This window comes from Cyprinodon variegatus, unplaced genomic scaffold (genome assembly GCF_000732505.1).
Source record: "Cyprinodon variegatus isolate N-32 unplaced genomic scaffold, C_variegatus-1.0 Scaffold915, whole genome shotgun sequence".
Classification (NCBI taxonomy): Eukaryota; Metazoa; Chordata; class Actinopteri; order Cyprinodontiformes; family Cyprinodontidae; genus Cyprinodon; species Cyprinodon variegatus.
The window spans coordinates 236,505-256,630 of record NW_015151368.1 but is presented as its reverse complement, the minus strand read 5'-3'; the positions used below and the strand labels follow the sequence as shown (position 1 = coordinate 256,630).

The 20,126-nt window shown below is 37.4% G+C and overlaps 1 protein-coding gene across 1 annotated transcript; it reads right to left on the bottom strand.

Annotated features, from left to right (window-relative positions):
- Positions 1 to 3,063: 3,063 nt before the first annotated feature.
- Positions 3,064 to 17,616, bottom strand: LOC107099876 (transmembrane protein 235-like). The gene is made up of 4 exons (XM_015398154.1): positions 17,285 to 17,616; positions 17,113 to 17,193; positions 16,898 to 17,035; positions 3,064 to 4,068 (listed from the first exon to the last, which is right to left on the bottom strand). The coding sequence occupies exons 1-4, from the start codon at positions 17,481 to 17,483 to the stop codon at positions 3,839 to 3,841; spliced, it is 648 nt and encodes a 215-aa protein (XP_015253640.1). The 5' UTR covers positions 17,484 to 17,616; the 3' UTR covers positions 3,064 to 3,838.
- Between the last annotated feature and the right edge of the window lie 2,510 nt (positions 17,617 to 20,126).

Genomic DNA, 20,126 nt, shown 5'->3' with positions numbered 1-20,126 from the left:
GTGAGTAGAAAATGAAGGCTAATCATGTTTTGGGTGTACTATTCCTTTAAGCAGATTGATAGAATAGTGGTCCCTATGTCCCCCAGCAGCCTAAGCCTATAGCAGCATGATTACAGCGAAAGGTCAGGATGACCTGAGCCACTCTGAGTCCCCCTGGACTTTTTTTTTTTTTTTTAACTTTTTATTTTCAATAACAATTTTTATATCAACACATACATATGTCCACCCTTGTCACCTCTCACAATTCACATCTTAATATCTGATTTTTATAGATCATTTTAGACCTTTCACTTAAATCAGGCATACAGGCTGTCTATTCCAGCTCCATTAACAGTTATCCAGGGGCAATTGATGGGAAAAAATTACAAAAAGAATCTCCAAAAACGACAAATAAAGATGCATTTCCTTCAGATAGACATTAGCTCAATTAAGAGAAACCCATATTCATTAACAACATCCATGGATTTATAAGTCACAATGATTACGGTGAAACGTACAACAGTAGGCACACTGGGAAAACAGATTAAAGTAATACAAGCACATAATACAAGATAAAGTCAAGAGATGCACAATCTAATAAAAAAAAAAAAAAAGACCAAAGAGGCGTCAAGGTCCCAATATGAATTTAGCTACAGGTTTCCACTTAGTTTCAAAGGTCTCCAGCTTAAATTGTAGTCTTGATGTTGTTTTTTCCATGATGTAGACTTTTCTGATTCTATCTCTCCACTCTGTGATACTAGGAGGTTGTGGCCTTAACCATGCATATGTTATACACTTCTTCGCGATCAGGAACATAACCCTAATCAAGTATTTATTGTCTTTATTGATCATGTCCATGGGAATTATTCCTAAAATATATACAGATATATCCAGATCTAAATAAACGCCTAAAATATTTTTTATATCTGTTTGCACATTTTTCCAAAACCACCTTTGGACAATCCCAAAATATATGAGCAAAATTCCCCACCTTTCTACAGTTTCTCCAGCATAGCCAAGATGTCCCACCATATTTAGATGTAATAATTGGAGAGCTAAAGTAACACATCTTAACTTTCCAGATCAAATTCCCTCCATGTTGGGCTGTTGGTTAATTTGTGTCCAGAGCTAAATGTTTATTCTCAGTCCTCATCTGCTACTATTATATTAGCCTCTAATTCGTACTTCTACCCCTGGACTTCTTTGCTAAACAGCGTACTAACATTTTAGCCTCCCTGGTGGGAAACGTACCGCATCACAAAGAAAACAAAGACTTTGCAAACAAAGTCAAGTATTTAAAGATGGCGCCAGGAGATCCTCTGGTGACTTTAGATGTTTCTTCACTTTTTACTCATTAACTGATTAAAGGATAAATGTTCACATATGCATAAATAATAGTTTGAAAAAGATTTGTAGAAAAATTTAGACAAACTTAAAAGAATGCAAACCTTTAGTTGACAATGACAAAAAATACATTATATTTAACATAAATTTTATTAAAAAACAAATTAACTTTACTATTTTGTAAATCACATTACAAAAAATTTTCCTCTGTAGATCATGATACTCCTTATCAAAAAATAAACCTTTAAAATACTGAATACATAATATATATAACATATCAATATAAAACTTTGTGTCTATCATATTAATATTTATTTGCAAAATATATAACTTTGCATATATCTCATCCAGTTTGAGTTCAGTTTGAATAGTTTTTAATCTGAATAAATATGTGTCATCTAACTGAAAGTTAATTTTAAAATTTGTTTTGGTCTTTTAAGGGGTTGTGATATTGTTATAATATTTTGTTATTAAAATGAGATCTAAGGCGCGTCCTGTTATTCTGACAGCACCTGTGTGAACTGTGGTCCGATCCAAGATGGCCGCCCTCTAGGCAAAATAATAGAAAATGCTTTCACTTAAATCAGGCATACAGGCTGTCTATTCCAGCTCAAATGCAATGCATTACACATGTAAAAATGTATAGTCAGACTTAAATACTGGGTCTTTAGGAAAAAACAAACCCCTGTCAAGGTCTGCCTTAGTTCCTCTGATGCTCAGCCTAATCGGCTATGGGAGAGGAAGCCTTCTTTTGCATGTATTGCTGGCAGGGAGAACATGTTATCCTTGTTGCCATGTCTCACATCAGCATACGGCAATGGTTAGTTAGAATGGAAGCCAGCAGGAATTTTGTCATTTCACCTTTTTTCTGGGATGGGATTTTTAGCTCTGAATTAAGTGTTGGGATATATGCAGACAGCGTATGAAGTTATATGCCCCTTCTACTGTAATGAAAAACACCCACGTTTTTTTTTTTTTTTTAAATAAATACCAACCTAAAATAAAATGAGTATTTTCTGTGCTTGTATCCAGACCCTTTGTTATTTTACACCCTAATAAATCCAGTGCAACAAATATGTAAAAAGAAGTCCATCTTTTTAGATTTTATTCTTAGAGCAGACAAGTTAGAGAGAAGATAGCTTACAAAACAAAATCCTCAGCTTTGAATATCTGACAGAACACTGCCCAAAACCTTATCTGAAAATGGAAAGAGTATCCTATGACAGCTGCAAACCAACCAAGACATGCCCGTTCATCTAAACTCACAGACAATGGACTTATTATTAATGTAGTGGCTAAGAAACCCATCAAAACTAAGGAGGAACTGCAGAGATCCATGGGTCAAATGGGAAAATCCACCAACAGCGCTACTAACATCAGTCATGTCCTCCTCAAACCAGACCTAAATGACACAGTTTCAAGGACAAAGCCACTGTTGAGAGAAACCCTTTTCTGCACCATGCCTATATGGCCCCATGGTGAAACACAGTGGTGTGATCATCACACTGTAGTGATACTTTTATTTGTAGGGACAAGGATGTTGGTCTCAGGTGTGGAAAAATAAATAAAAATAAACATAGGAGATTCATACCAGATGCTAAGTTCTCCTTCCAGTCCACATGAGAATGGTTAAGTAATCAGATATCAACCATGTTTCAACTGAAGCTCAGAAATTCAACTCAGAATCTATCAAATGTCTTGGAAACTGGATATTTTCCATGATTCATTTCATCCATATTTAAAGTATTTTTGAATTTGAATTTAATTTAATCTGACTGGGTTTGACTTCTACTCTATAGAAGTGGCAACAAATCTCAGTTTCTATAGGTAAACAATCCTTGTATGAGAATACCCCAAAGTTTTAGTAGTAATTGCAGAAAATTTGGGTTCTATAAAAAATGACTCAATGAAGATGAGTGCAAAATGTTGGCCACAGTTTTTAAATTTCTATTTACCTTCCTCATTTAAAAGCCCTCTGCCATCAGAGTGTGGTTGTAACCAATAATTCATGAGAAAGTTAAACTGTGGATACTTGAACCAAAAGTAAAGTAGACAACAAACCTCTGAAGTTCAGTGTTTGATTGGGCTAAAACAGCCGAAGTAAGGCATTACATTGTTACATATAGCAAAACTATAAACATTCAGAATAATTTTATTAATTTTGTACCGTGTCATGGTATGACAACATTAAACAGTTTTCTTTATTATATTAAAAGCAAAAAATATGAGTTATACAATGATAAAAACTGAAGTTTGTGTGAAATATGATATTAAAGTGAGCAACTTTCTATATCTTACATTAAATACGTAGGCTTGTTTGCCACAAATGAAACACCATGATTGACACACACATATCACAAGTGGGCACAATCGATCACAGGCCATTCACTTTTTTCTTCTTGTAAAACACTACGGGTGCATTGTGCACCAGCTTACCACACCTTTGCTTTTCTTTTGAGTTAACTCTGGCTTAAAATGATTTTTTTCACAACTGAAATCCATATGGAGAGACGTGTCAGGCCTTAGTGGGACCTCTCTGCCGCAGCTTGGCCATTTGTGCAGCGATGAGGAGTAAAGTTCCAGTGAGGAGCTCCAAGCCGTAGGAGAGCCAAGCCAGACCTAAAGACCAGCCGAAGGAGGTGTGGATGGAGGCTAGACCATCAGGTCCAATCAGACTCTCTGTCTCTGCCAGGGCTTGGTACGAGTAAATGATGTAGAGACTTGCACCACACAGAGTCAGCAGACCTGGATGACAAAACATTAAATGGAAACAGAAAAGTGTGAACATGACATCAGTTAGTTGTTGGTTTTCAAACACACATCTGTGTTTTGATTTAGTGAACTGGGGAAAACTAAACTAAATGCAGTTTCATAAATTAGCATTTATTCAACAAATATCAGCTACTTCATCTGAACAGTCTAATGAAAATAATGTATCTCTTGTCCAAAAAATAATCAGAAACATGAATTATTTATTGCAATTATGAAACAGAAAAATACATTCCAAGGCACATCAGGGAGGGAATAGTTGGATCGCTTATAGCAGCTGAAAAACATCCCGAAGTATGAATTGCATAAGGGACATAGCATGATGTATTTACATAAAGAACTGCTCACAAATAGATATTGGTCATGAAATTAACTATTAAGTGTCTGCGGGTGTGTTTGTTTTGGATTTAATGCAGCTGAACCAACTTCCTGTAGTGCAAACAAAGGCTCAAAGCCTGTTAGGATGGAATCTGTAGGAATGCATCTCTCTATTTCCTGTGGAGCATAAATCGAGTCCGGTTCTGGTATCCCACAATGCCCCATACTGTCCTTACCACCCATGTTAAGTCTTTCCTCTCAGCATCACACCGTCACGGTGAGAGACAGGATTTTAGAGCCTACACAGTTTTAACTTTCCAAAAGAGAAGAGCCGTTCTTAGGCATTCTTCTCCAGGTGGGAGGTTTAGGAGAGAGATAAAGTGGGTGTAGCTATAACTGCTAGACAGTAAGGTGATGGTCAGAAAGCTGACCAGGTCAAGAATCCAGATGTTAGGATTTATTTAGCGAGTCACAGTGAAAGGATTTCATGGCATTATAGAAACTACAAAATATTTGGGTGCTTCATTTTTTAACATCCAACTATTACAGTTGGTTATTATTTCGACATCAAAATTAATTCATTTGTAAATTTTTTATACTTTATATTTATTTAAATGTAGCGCTTCAGCTCAAAATCAATCCTTTCATTAAACTGGAATATTCAGGAGTCCCAATATTAGTTTAATCAGACACAACCAAGACTTTACTGCTTCCTCTTATTATTGTTATAGAAACACAGCAACACATAAAAATGATTTATCATTCAAAATCGGGATGAGCTATAGACAATCATATCAGGAGCTTTTCTTTTTTAGATCTGCTTAAGGTCATGAACTGTACCTTGAGCAGTAATCTGAGAAATAAATCCAGCTCCAAGGTATTTCATATTGAAAAACCCACTGATGTGTAGGATATTAGTCCTCCTTATCTACATAGAGGAAAACAAGATACATGCACAGTGTTGCTATTGGAAACCTTTTTAAATTTGACAGCTTGCCGAGTTTTAGTGGATGCAAGTGGATGCAAGTGGAGTTACCCAGGGTGGTGACTAATAAAGATTTTATTACAATTACACCCTGAGGTGCAACAGAGAAGGGGATTTGATGAGGAAATGGGTCTGATGTCTCATCTTTATGCTCTTGACGGCAATGAGTGAAGGTACAGAAAGAGACAGAGACACAGCTGGGAAATGACTAGACTGCAAACGGAAAGACGGTCTGTACTGACAGGAATTAGCTGCCTTTTAGAAACAACGTCAATATCTGGGTTCAGTTTTGTCTGTTAGGTTTTAATCTGTTAGGTGGTGAAGTGGATTTCAGTGCCTTTTAAGAAAAACCATCTACAGGTAATGTGGCAACTGGAATCTAACCTGCAACTTTCCAGTGGGAAGGCGAAGGCTCTAAAATAAATGTCAGACTGTTTCTGACTGTTTCATCATTTCTGATGATGAGCAACACTCATCATCAGAAATGTTCTTCAAATGAGGACCAAGACATAGATCAGTTTTAGACTAAGCTTAATTCCTCTGATCATAGAACAGAACAGACATTTGAATTTGTTTGCCAAGCTTAAGCACCAGGGTTGTTTTGGGTCCTTAGTTTTTGCACTGTTTAAACATCCTTTATCTGGAATCATTAAACCTTTTAATGTTGATTTATATCACTGAATATGTCCTCTGTATATGTCTTTTGAGCCTGATGAACTGTCCATCCCTATTCACTGTTCATGGTTAATAATAATTATAACAATAATAATTGAATTTTCTTGATCTCACATTGGAGAAATGTACCTCTGCGTTTAACCCTTCCCCTTGGGGAGCAGCGGGCTGCCATCGTGGGGCGCCCGGGGAGCAGTGTGGGGTTACGGGTCTTGCTAGTAGACCCAGAGTGGCAGTCTGTTGGAGCCTTTACCAAGAACCTCCTTATTCTGTCTTCCTTTGGACGAGCTGTCTTGGTTTTACGCCCCCATCCTCCCAAAGACCAGGCGGCCACAACCCGCAACCATGACAACCAGTCAGAGTTGATAAAGAATGCATTTGAGGAAGGCCATTACTTGACCGAAGGCTACAGGGTGGTCTGGACAGTGAAATTATTTTATATAACAGACCATTGTTAGCAAACATTAGCTAAGAGGTGGAGAAAGGTGAGGTGAAAAGATGGTTTTCACTTGTGAATCTCATACACAAGCTTCAGGATACATATGACTGTTACAAAATGATTTAATGTGAATTTTGCATAATATGGGACCTTTGAAAAATAAATAACAATGGCAGACCAAGTGCACAACATCTGTAAGATCTGACATTTTTCGAATACTTGATTCAGTTAAATTCAATTCAACTTGCCTTTATTAATCCCAAAGTGAAATTAAAGAAATTCCAGAACAGCCCATCTAAGAGACACAGAACAATAATATAGAAGAATGACAGAAACTGATGTAAGGTTTCCCAAAAAAATAAGAAAAAAAATCTACATACAGCATATGAGAGCACATGGAAGCGAGTGAAGGTGATGACTCTGAGAGCAAATGCATCCTTAACCATGTGAGATATGGTTGGTGGGTGTCTGTGTATGAGTCCATGAACCACGCCCAGAGCGCCTCTCAGCCATAGTTCCTGATATGAAGCAGTTGTCGTTTGGTCAACCTTCGCTGCTCCTGGACACCAGATCACATATGTAGGAGAAGGGATGGTGGGGGGAGCAAACCTGTTTACATAACATCAACATTCAAGGCTGGTGTTCTGTCAGATGAGCATACCGCATCAGACCAGCATACCTATAGTCAATACGCACGCTCAAGATGTCATATTTGCATTCATCCCTTTAGTTTTGAAGGAAAAATAGACTTTAAACTACCTCAACAGTCGTGTATCCCTTTAATCATGTACAAAACAACATTTTTTATTAGGCTTCAAAAAACACTACAGTAATAATTAATTCGTTTTTTGTACATTACAAAGGGGTACATGCCCATTGAGGTAGTTTAAAGTGTATTTTTCGTACAAAACCCAAAAGATAAACTAAAGTGATAAATGGGTATTGACCATGGGTATGCTGGTCTGAATGGGTATGCTGGTCTGACTGGGCATGCTGGTCTGACTGGGTATGCTCATCTGACAGAACACTGGCATATAAAAGCCAGATTCACAAATTTTGTTGGTATATCAAACTTGTCTTAAAATGAATGTAAGATGTGTTTACATTTAATACTCACTTGATTTTTTTTCTTTTTTTGCAGTAAAATGTAAAATTGAGGCATAAAGAATTAGAAAGAAAAAGAACCATGCGGTGACCCATTGCACCACTGGAGCCTGTGAAGAGGAACGGCATAATGTGGGTTGCAGTTGATTATTTGACCTAATTGAGAAGTAAAAAAACCATAACCATGGATTTAAACTTCTTTGTCCGCTTTCTTTGTTGTTGGATTTTTAAAGAAATTTAAGGCCTGACCAAAAAAAAATGCTTTTATTGTTTCTGATAACTTCCATCGTTATGAATGTATGTCTTCTGTTTGCAGAATTAGTTTTTTCAGGGCAGTGGATCTCTGTTCAGCTATGTGGAGCGGTAGGATGCTCTTATCATTGTGCCTTTCATGACTAAACCCCCATAAACTAATTAGTACAGGGTATGCTGTATGTGAGGGTGTAATTTCAAGCATCTTTTTTTTTTTTTTTTACCTTTTTTATTAAATTTTTAAACACAGCAAACAGACACTAATATAAACTTGCCAAGTTTATGAGTTAATATTAAATAAACTATAGCTCCAAAAAAAGCATCAAAAGAGCTGATCAACAAACAGTTTTTTGGTCGGAATTGTCAAGATGTTCACAAGAAAGCTTTAATCTGATTCAAACCTTCACCCCATCCTGTTCCTCACCATGTGCGGATTATTAAGGAAAGACTATACAGTCTTTGTAGGTAAGTATCTGTCACAAGGTCCTCTTTATAAAGGTCATAAGGCTTTGGCAGCAGAGAACCCAAACAGATCAAGCTCAAAGAGGTGTGCCACGAGCTAAAAAGGAAGCCCAACAGTAATCTGATAACCATAAATACCCACTTTACCACAACAGCGTTAACATGGTTAAGAATAATCTAACTTTACAAATAACTAAACTGTAATTGGTTAAATATTCCATTCCAGGCATTTTCTTTTCTGTTTTTAGTTTCCTAATCTCTCCCGTCTTGATTTACATCACTCCATTAGAATAAACTAAAGTGAGTTTTAACTCGTCAGCATTTTTTCTTCATGTTGACCTCTTTACCATAGAAACACATATCCCAGCAAGTGCCGCTTGAATACTTCAAAATCTTCCTGTTAGACAACTGCAATCTGCAATCTTTTTTTTTTTTTTAAAGATTTCAACCTACTTTTTCTGTGGAGCCAAACAGGAAACTTGTAAAAATGTTAATGGAAACATCAATAATCCATAGATTCTTTATTCATTCTGAATATCTACACAGGAATGATCATAAAAATTATCTAAAAAAAAAAACTTTTGGTATGAAGCCTGAGTCATAAAAGTTCTATTTATTGCTCTATGGTTGTATATTTGAGAAAATACTTTCTCTGAGCATTTCCAAGGGTTGAGCAGCTTTGTTCCTACTGTAGTCTTCTTCATCCCGAGGGCCACTCTATTATATACTGCTTTAAACCTTGGCCATTTAACCGTTTCAAATTTAGTGACATTTAAATTTAGTCCAGTTCATTCCAATGTTATTTTACATAACAAATTATAGCACTTTATCAAGTCCAAGTGCTTTACATTACATTGGGTCATTAACACATATCCTAACACGTGCCTTCTGATAGCCATCAGTAGGTCTAGCAACCCTCTAGAGTTGCAGGACAAACAACTCCATCAAAAACTAATGCACAATATGAAAGTGGAAGGAAAGAGGGTACATGGTCTTCAATATTTACAAACGTGAACATTTTTCCATAGTTTTGTATTCACCTTTCATTAGGCTATACTTAATTGATCAACTCTTCTCTGCAAATGTAGCTGTTGGAGTTTTGTTTCCTTTTTCTAGTTTTTCTGATCTAGAGTAGAATGTTTTGTCAGATTCTACTGAGAAGATCAACTGCAAACACAAGAAATTCTCATTTGGATTTAGATCTGGACTTTTCGCATGGCCATTCTAACTTCTATACTCTGATCTAAACCATCCCATTATACCTCTGGAAAAGGGTTTATGGTTACCAGTTTAAATCTACCGCAGTCTCAATGATCAGCTTCTCTGTCTCTGCTAAAAAAAAAAAAAAAAAACATGTTGACAGCATGATGCTGCCACCTCCATGTTTTAATTTATGTTAAACTGTTAAAGATGAACTTTTAGCTTTCTGTCAAGACAATTTACACTCAGGGTTTCCCCCCGCTGTATTTTTGGGCAGAACACCCAAAAATTGAACTTGGGTTGGAGTAGCACTACTTAATTATATGTTCACTAAAATAATACTGAATAGTAGCCAAAGAAATTTCTCAATAAGAACAATCAAGTATTTGGTAAAAAGGATCCACTCACTATTCATAATAATATCTGGATCAAATTTTAAAAAATGAAGTATGGTTACACATCATACGAAGCTGTATGTAAATTCTGGTGTTTTCAAGAATTTGATAAAGAAAAGCGTATAGCATACAGTGATTACATAATACAAATATGAATATCTTTTTGTGACAAAACATGAAATCAGACTTACAGTGTAGTATTTAGGTTAGAATAGGGTAAGTTATTTCTGGTAAAATGATTTAGAAAACTGTTAACTGTATTTTTACTTGTCTTCTGAATAAAAGCAAATGTGAAATAAGATTAAACCATTGAAATCTCTCTTAAACATAACTGCTAATTGCTTCCTTGGTTTAGTAAGAGTGGTGATACTTTATACTGTTTTTGTTATGTGTGGTTAATTACTGGTGAATTAAGTTACTACATTTCTCTGCAATATATATTTTAATTAAAGCTACAGTGTGTAATTTTCAGTGACATCTACTGCTTTTGTTAGGGATTTTTCTGATGTAGCTAATATCCAAACCCTTGACAGAAAATATTTTGAAACATTAAATTAACTTTTAAATAAGTCCCCTTTGATCTCATCAAAGCAGCTTTGGTCTATTAGTGTGCTCCTTCCTGAGAAGAGCACTATGACCATGTAAATGCAGTCACTATGCACTCTGCTATTCAGAGTGATAATTAGGAGCCCCAGCTATTTGGACAAGCTTTGCTCCCAGTTATTTATGTAACAGAAAAGCTTTGCACTTTGTACACAATTAAACTTAATCTTGGATGGTTTAAAAAAAGTCCATTAAAGTTATTAGAATTCCAATCAAGCATACAATATTAACAATGTTATGTTCATAGATGATTAAATTCTTACAACAGTTTGATTAGAACTTAAATGATGATGGTTCAGTGAGTCGTTCCTTCCTGCACATAGTATCTAATAGGGAACAAGTAAACTAATACGTCTATAATAGTTACGTAAGAAGGGATAAAAAAAGAAGCAAATTAAGTCCTTCAGCTCTGATCCATCCCCTGTCACAGCCAGTGTGTCTCAAGGCTCTGTCCTGGGGCTGCTACATTTTATCATCTACCTTCTGCCCCTTGGTAAAAAAAAATGTTTTAATGTAAGATTCATTTTCCTTGTTATGCGGATGACACCCAGCTGCATTTATCTGTCTATTAAGTCTAATAAGCCAAACTCCAATCTCCCTACCTCATACTTCACCTCCTGCCTTGCTGAAATTACATCCTGGTTCACTTCTAACTTGCTGAAGCTAAATTGCAGCAAAACACCTCCTGGTAGAAACCAAATCGGTTTTGTCCAAGGCTGACACTTTCTTTAATTGAGTTGACTGGTTTCACTGCCTCTCCCTATCCTCAGGCCAGGGGTCTGGGTGTCATCCTTGATAGAAACTACCACATCAGTGATTTTATCCGTTCTGTGTATCTTCATCTAGAAAGTCATCGTCTTTGTCTCTCTTTTTTCCAGTGCTCTGCTTCTGTTGCTGTTCATAGTCTTGTCACGTCCCTAACTGATTACTGTAACTCTCATCTTGTTGATGTTCCTTAGAAATTCCTTTATAAACTTTAGTTGGTCAACAGCTCATTTAATTATCAAAACCCCCTCCTGCCATTACATCTCTGACCCCCTTCAACTTCAGAATTCTGTTAAAAATCCTGTTGTTCACATTCAAGGTAATCCATAATGTTGCCCCCCCTCCCATATTTCTAAGCTCTCCTTCAGTTTGCTACCCCTCCCAAATCCTCATATCCCTCTTTCCATCCACCTCACTGAGTGTCTTGCCTGACCTCATCAGCATAGGGAGCAAAGAGAACCAAAGCTCTGCTCCTAAACTCTGGAATTCACTCCCTCCTCAAACTCGTAATGTTGACTTTACCTCTGGTTTGAATCGAGGCTAAAAACTAATAATTTTAAGATAAAAAATACCTCCACTGATTGCATATGTCCGCTGATTGCTGTTTTTAGTATTGTTGATTATGTTTGCTGTATAGTGTCTTTGGGTGTTTTGAAAGGTGCTTTAAATAATGTTTATTATTATTAAAAATGTATTTTTATGTTTAATTCAACCAGAGGTTGTCCTCAATATAAGACGGACCCATCATTTTATATGAGCCAACCTAGACTTTATCTCCCAGAGCAGAGGTTTCTGAACAAGTTGTAACTGAAACTAAAAACATGATCAAGCTACCTCAAAGATAAGCATCCAGAAAGGCGCTTTCCCTTTAAATTTTAGAACCCTTCCCAATTATCCCAGCAAAAGTGAAGAAATGTCTTACCTTGATCAACCCACTGATCTAAAGTCTGCCCTACTTGTTTGGATTTATTTTTTGCTGAGAACACCTAATTCAATTTCTCAGAATTGAATAAATCTCCACAGATCCACACATGTTCATGCGAGTCCCATAGTCCTGAGTACAGCTCAGCAGTTTTACATCAGAACAAAGAGCAGAGCAAATAGAAACCACACCTGACCATTATCTTGTTACCTCAATTCATTTTTTTTTTTTACTTTGCATGAAAGGGCAAGGGTAATATTTGTGAGGTAAGAACCCACATTACAGACACAACTATTCCAATTTGTTTCTGTAAAGTCAGAAAGATCATACAGGACCAAGGGTCCAGGAAGATCTGTTAAAGACATGAGCATGGGAGAACAACATTTAGGCACTGGTTTATACAAGAGAATAAAACAGGTCAAAATCCAAGCAGTTTGGGAGAAAGGCATAATCCAACACATTGACTCACTGGACAACAAAATTACCTCGACAAAGGGAATAAGAAGAGAACAAACTTCATTTTCAAGCTGTCCAATGGCCAGTTAGACAGAGCAAATGCCCACATAAAATGTACTATTTTAATCTCAACACTCAAAGGAAAAAATAACTGGTCATGGCAATCTTAGGGCGCTGAACCCCAAAAGGCCCCCAGATGGTCTCAATCGAACCCCAAGAAACACAAGCACAACAACAAAACATTTATAACCTGTGGTTATTTATGTAAGAAAACACCCAACCCAGTCCAATTATGGTCCTAAGGTGTTTTTGTTTATTTTTTATTTTAAGAGCAGAGAAACTTCTTCAGCAGGATGTAGTGCTAGCTGGAACCACAAGCCAAATTTTACTAAGCCTAAAAAGTTCTTTGTAAGGTTCCAAAAACACAACAAACTCAAGCGGAGAAAGTGGTCTCTTCATTTTCTCCCTTCTTAAAAGAAGCCGTCTGGGTGTGCAGGTTTTTTTTTTAGGTATTTTAAAAAAATAAAATAATTATAAATGTTAGAACTGTAAATATACAGTCATATGTTTATATTACTATTTTTTGTTAATAATGTATTTTTTACTGTTTTTCAAGGCTGCAATTTAAAAAATGACATTGGCTAGAGCTGTTTAAAACGAAATTTCCACTCATGTATACAAAATTACAAAATAAATCTGTCTATGTTTATGAGTCTAAGTTGGCGCAGCGGTTAGCGAGCACGACCCATGAACGGAGGCCTTAGTCCCCGACTCGGCCGACCCGGGTTCCAATCCGACCTGTGATCTCTCTCATACCCCCTTTCCTGTCAGCCTACTGTTGAAAAAATGAGCCACTAGTGCCGCATGCTAAAGGTCTTCTTAGTCTTAATTGAATGTTTTCCCCAAAGCAAGCAGAGGCTCCTCTTTTATGAATGATGCCCCACAACAGCTCCCATACTTCCCATTAAAAGAAACAATTTCTTTTATTTAGTACCAATAAACATACATATCAGCAAAGGAAACGCTCATCCTTGATCCTGTGTACCACTGCCGTGTTCTGCTCTGGAGCCGTTGGAGCACGAAGAAACTGAATGTCAGCTTAACCAATAAAAGTGTAGCAGAAGCGTGCTCCATGAGGATGCATTCAAGTCCACTGGGACATTTGACTGTTTTATTCGCAAATTTTCGTAAAATCCAAACAGTGTTAATGTTTCCAGCCAGGTGGCAACACGGGTGGCAAGGATCACTTCTGGGGTGACAATTGCCCCCCCCCCCAGCCATCCCTGTGGCTCCGCCACTGTACCATTTCGATCTGTGGACAGTTTTTCATGCTTGCAACAAAAATAGCAGCAGTAGTGGAGTTCAGAGACCAATCCACTTATTAAATCTATCTTTGCGCTCCTGCGATTTATCCAGAATTTCTGCATTTGCACTTTTTCTCTCACTCACAACTTGGTGGTCGGCTGCATATTTAGCATACTTTCCTTAGGAATGCCTTTCCAAATGGCACATTTTATTTCGTGACAACTTCTCATTATAAAGCAAACATGCAGGCTTCCTTCCCCAATACCTATCAATCCTTCCGCGTTGGTAATGAAAGCAAATGATATGATCCGTTCTTATTTGAATCCTCTGTTCTCATCAGCTATCTTTCTTTTTTTCTCTTTGGAATCCACGACCCAAGACTCACCGACACTCAGCAGTCACCTGCCTTGCACCATGCAAGGCAGCCTGCAACGTGTGTTGCTGGCTATGATGCAATTTTTTCTTGACAGAAATGTTTACAACTATTGTTTGAATTTATTTATTACACAAATGTTTACAGCATTGGAAAATATAATGAATATTTGTTTGACCGCTTACACGCCATATTAAAACAAACAGACAAAAAATCTATCTTTTTCCATTTTCAGAAACTTTTGAAAAAGCTCCAGGGAGCCTCAAGGTCTAAAGAGCCACATGCAGCTGTGGAGCCATGGGCTGCCGACCCCTGGACTACATCTAAATAAATACGTTTTAAAGCCTTTCACACATTGGTCATATGACCAAAACAAATCTCAGCGCATCCTTAGAGGGAAGTGGATGGGATAGATGATGGCATGAAAGACTGAAAAAACAACTTAACATAAATCTGGCATCTATTGGATCTATTCAAGCTAATTTAGTTTCTGTAACACTACTGCGTCATATATTAAAGAGAACATAACAATACTGTCTAGACCACCATTACTGAAAACAAAAAAACTAATCTGCTGGATTTATATATTTGAGCATGTTTTGCAAATTCTAATTGAATTTAATAATATTGTGAAGATACTACATGAAATGAAAGGTTTTTATATTAGAATTTGTATCTATTTTTAAAGAAAAAGCATTAAATCATTGGGTTTTCTCCTACGAAAGCAGGTTCTTAAAAATTGTGGCATAAAGTTGAACTAACAAAACTTGTGTACTAAGAGACTGATGTTCCTTTAGGTTCAAGGACATGCTGAAGAACTAATTAAACTAATTGAAATTCAGTAATGAGAGAAATTCAGTTCCCTAAAATAATCTGATCTCCTGGTCGCACAGCAGGCTCTGCTTGCCGCTCACAAGACTCTTCTCTTCACCGGTCTGCTGTCCACTAAACTTAACATCATTCTTGTACCACGGCAGGATCTGGCTTAAACCTGTACCCGCCCCTTAAAACCAACCCTAAGCAATAACCCTCAGTTTGCACGCTTCCACAAAGCGTCCGCCATCCCAGACCACGGTGGATGGAACGAGCAGACCATCTAGCCCTTAAAAAAGCGAGTCTGCCCGGCCCAATCAGGAACAAGGACTCACCTCTCAGACTCCTCTCTTCCCCACACCTACCCCACCCAGCCATGAAACATCCTTTCATACAATATCCTTCAGTATCTCTTCAGACCTCCTCACTAAGTTTGCCTTCCAAACCTGTACCTGGACCCCGGAGCCCATCACAGAAAAATTCAAGATAGTTTACTATTACAGTTCTTAGTATTCATAGATCAGTGCTTCAATGTTACTTTTGTGTATCTGCTTCACTCTTCTTGACCCTCCAGTTAGCATGTGTTGTGAGTTTGTGCTATATTACAGATTTTAATTAAAAACAAAATGAAAACTGAAACTAAAAAAAATGATTTTAAATAAAAGAAAATGTAGACCTGTTGCAGGGTATGTTCTTGGAACAGGACATACCTATTTTAATATAAGTATGAGAATATATTGCATAGTTTATTTAGTGTACTGTGCAGCGTACACTGGCTGGGCTTCTTTTGCATAATTTACCTAAATGAAGCATGACATTGAGGCAACAAGCCCAAAGGTAGAAAAAGGCTTGTCTGAACTGGTGACTCTATAGACTTTCATCTTCATCTTGACGATTACCTGTAGATTTTCAACTGTGGCTTGATAAACCACAGGCATAGGGCCCTCTGAACTGAGGGCTGACTCAAAGGGAATGAAAGGTTGTTTCCAATTAAACCAAAAAGGCGACGGCAAAAGTAAATAACATAGTCCTTCTTTTCATTGTAGCCAAGCCATGATCAAATTATCTGTTCTCCATTTTGGTTGGCTGAGACACACTTAATATTATAAACAATTTTTATCAAAGACATAATTAATGTGCCTATATATATATATATATATATATATATATATATATATATATATATATATATATATATATATATATATATATATATATCTGATGGTTGTATTAACTATAAATGTAAACAGAGTTTTATGAAACTGCCTAGCACTGCCTAACCACAGTGAATCAACAACAGAACATGAGGAAGGTCCCTGATTCATAGCGGCATCCTGGACCACACTCAACTTGAAATAAATATCTCTAGCCAGACCTTTCAGGGAATTTCCAATATGAAATAATAAATGAGCATTTTTTCCTACCACACTTCACCCCCTAACAGTTTTCCATTATTATGCTGAGATATAGCACTCAGCACACAGCAATCTTCTTAAATTAGTAATGGCCCTTTTGGCTAAATGTTTTTAATGGCAATCAATTAGGCCAAAACATGGCTCACATATAGGATTTATGCATTTGAAAATATATGATTAGGGAAATAATGTGGTCCAATTAAATAATTGGTATGTATCTATAAAATATGTTATTTTTTAATTGAAATATTGCAATAAAGCCACTTTCTGATTTCCAGTTGACTATGATCCATCCCTATAAATGAGTGAAATGAGGCTGGACTTACTGCAGACAAAGAAGTAAAAGGCTGTGCCGGTGAGCAGGACTGGGCTCCGGGCCAGAGAGCTGACCAGACCGCAGATGCCTCCAACCAGCAGCAGGACCAGGCTGAGAGGCAGCATCACTACTATGGCACCATGCATGCCTGAGAACAGAGAATGGCTTTGAAACACCGGAGGTATGGCTGTCCTTACGCACAGTTAACAAAGGTTAGGAACTCACTCAGCATGCGCAGCTCTGTCTCGTTGTATTTGGAGGAATCGGCAGAAAATGAATCAATGGAGTCATCTTGTGTTGTCCCGCCTGGATGTAAACAAAACGCTGTTTGTTTTAGATGACTATCTGTTATTAATATCAAATCATATTTAAAGGCGGTGAAGTTGTTGCCACCTACCTTCGTTGATGCGCCACAATCCTGAATGAGAGCTGAGATCCTCAAAGTCAGTCATATTATTTGGGTTCATCTCTATGATGTACCAGTGGTCGGTTCCCAGAGAAGTGGCCAAAAAGGCGAAGCTGAGAATCCCGCAGACACCAGCAGTGATGACCAGAGCGCCAAAGGTTACCTTCATGGTGCTCGGCTGAGGCTTCATGCGTAATGCTGGCTTCCCAGCGGGGATCCAGGATTTCTACCCGATCTACATTAGCAGGGGGGTGGATTTCTATAAAGGATCTGAAAGAAAAAAAATCTGACAGCAAAGTCTGCCATTAGTCAGTTTGTCTTTGCTTCTGTGAGGGAGGGGTTTGGCTTCATGAGGTGGGCGCGGATACGCAGGGAACCGCTGGATAGGAAAGGAAGTCTGGTGTGTTAATATTATAAGACAACCTGTGTCATTAGAAACAGTTAACGCTGAAACATTTTCAGAAAACTAAAAGCAGTGTTTTAAAAAGCATCCAAACCCCTTTAATATAGTTTCTAATTGTTGCCTTATATGCTGCTGTAAACTTTATTCGAGTTCTACTTACATATGTGTTCCATAGCCAGGGGCGGATTTGGAAAATGTGGGGCCCTAAAGACCGACAGGGGACCAACATAGCAGGAAAAAAAAAAAAAAAAAAGTGCATAAAAACCCCCGCATCACTTGATTTCATTTTAATTTCTTCAGCTACTATATTAAGTGATAGAAATGTTTAAAATGTAAAATAAAGAAACACTAAATATATAATTGAGGGAAAACTGCCAACCATCCATCCATCTATTTTCCAACACGCTTATCCCTACTGGGGTCTCGATGGGAGCTGGTGCCTATCTCCAGCTGTCTACGGGCGAGAGGTGGCATTTGTCATCTATATTTTTATAAATATATATGTTTTCCCTACTTTAAGAAAAATAAAATATGACAAGCAAACAATGATGAATCTGGCAGATTTCACAGTAATGAAATATCAGCAAATTTTTTTAGAAACTGGTATCATTATCGTCAGCAGCCCTACCTAAGGTTTGCATTCATCTGTTCCTGAATTAAAGTTATGAAAAAAAAAAAAACATAAAACAAACTGAATTAATCAAACAAGATGAATCCCTATGAGAAATGTGGTCGGTTGTTTTTAAATGTAGGTTCAGACTAGATTTCCAGTTGAAGTGTTTCCCTCAGTCTGGCTGATCAGGGTTGATTTGAGGAAGGATAAAAAAAAAAAGTAAAAGCCACCCTTAACAGACTAGTTGGACAACAAAGCAATTGCTTAAATCAAACTACATGTATCAACCCAAACCTTTTATTCAATTTATAATCTGTGGCCAGGTATATTTGATACATTTTCCAGTCTCACTGAGCTTAAGTTACTTTGCAAATATTATTTAGTATCCACATGTGAAGATGGGGACATACCTGGAAGAACTGCAGCAGGAAATGTGGCTCTGCAAGGTTTTGACTTAGGTGAGCTGAATCCAAATCCAGGTGATATTTTTCAGATTTGTATTTGCAAAGAGGTTTGAAAACCATGTGTTTTTTACTCGATAACCCACTGCTTTGTACTGATAAAATATAAATATTATAAAATAACATTAAGGCTTGGTTTTGTAATGTGAAAAAACATGAAAATGTTCAAGTTATGCCCCCGCCCATCCTCCCCACCTTCTACAGAAGCACCATAGAGAGTGTTCTGACCGGCTGGCTCACTGTGTGGTGTGGAGGCTGCAGCTCCTCAGACTGGAAGAAGGTGAGAACAGCAGAGAGGATCATGGGGGCTCCTCTTCCCTCCATTGAGGACATTTCATCCTAGAGCTGCGTGTCCTGAGCCCGTGACATCATCAGTGACTCCTTACACTCCCACCATGCTCCAGAGGCTTGGCAGCATTCACTGCAGGTCCAGCAGGTTCTGTAACAGCTTTTCCCCTGCCGCCATCAGACTGTTGAACTGTTAACTCTGCATCACACTCGCAACATTATTTCCCACCACCAACCTGGCTGAAACTTTTATAATCCTTTTAAATAGTACACAACTCAATATTATACTGCATTTTGCACCCTATTTACTGCACTGAACCTTTCCATATTAATGCACTTTTGCACCATTATTTTTTAAAGTGGTTCTCCTTTTCCCTTATACTGTTTACATGATGATCACCTCTGCACTTTATAAATGGTAGTGCTCATTTCACTGTTGTAAGCTGTAAGCAACACAATTTTGTATTGTATACTCTCTGTGCAAAAAAATAAGAATAAAGTTTGTCTAAGTCTAAGGATGTGATAATTTTACAAAATGTCAATTCAGTTTATTTATATATATCACAGTACTTTATCTCATGATACTTTATAGCTAATTGAGTTAGATCAAGATAGATTGGTCCAAAGCTTTTCATCTAAGGAAACCCAACTGAGTGCATCAAGTCACTGACTTTGCAGCATTCCCAGGATAAGCATTGAGAAACAGAGATTTACTTGTGTTGTATCATTGATTCTGCAGCAATTGCTGACATCAAGGATGCATGCAGTGACAGTGAAGAGGAAAAACTCCTTTTTAACAGGAAGAATCCTCCAGCATAACTAGACTCGGTGTTAGTGGCCTTCGCCAACTGGGGACTTGGATCTAACAGAGCAAACACAAGAAAGGAACATAGAAGTAGTTAAATACGCAAGAATTCCACTCAGGAGATGCTGTACTTCATATTTTTACTCAAGTACAAGTAGTACTCCAAATGGGTGAGTAGAACATGATATAATAACGTAAAATCAAGGGGCCAATGTAAAAAAACCAAAAAACAAGCAAAAAAAACGGCATTCCCCTTTAAGGTG

Bases quoted from the DNA above. Each gene is read 5' to 3' on its own strand.
- LOC107099876 (XM_015398154.1), bottom strand. From the start codon at position 17,483: ATGAAGCCTCAGCCGAGCACCATGAAGGTAACCTTTGGCGCTCTGGTC. The intron at 17,036-17,112 runs GTGAGTTCCTAA...CTCTGTTCTCAG, and splicing joins GACAGAGCTGCGCATGCTGA to GCATGCATGGTGCCATAGTA. The intron at 4,069-16,897 runs GTAAGTCCAGCC...TTTGTCATCCAG, and splicing joins CTTTTACTTCTTTGTCTGCA to GTCTGCTGACTCTGTGTGGT.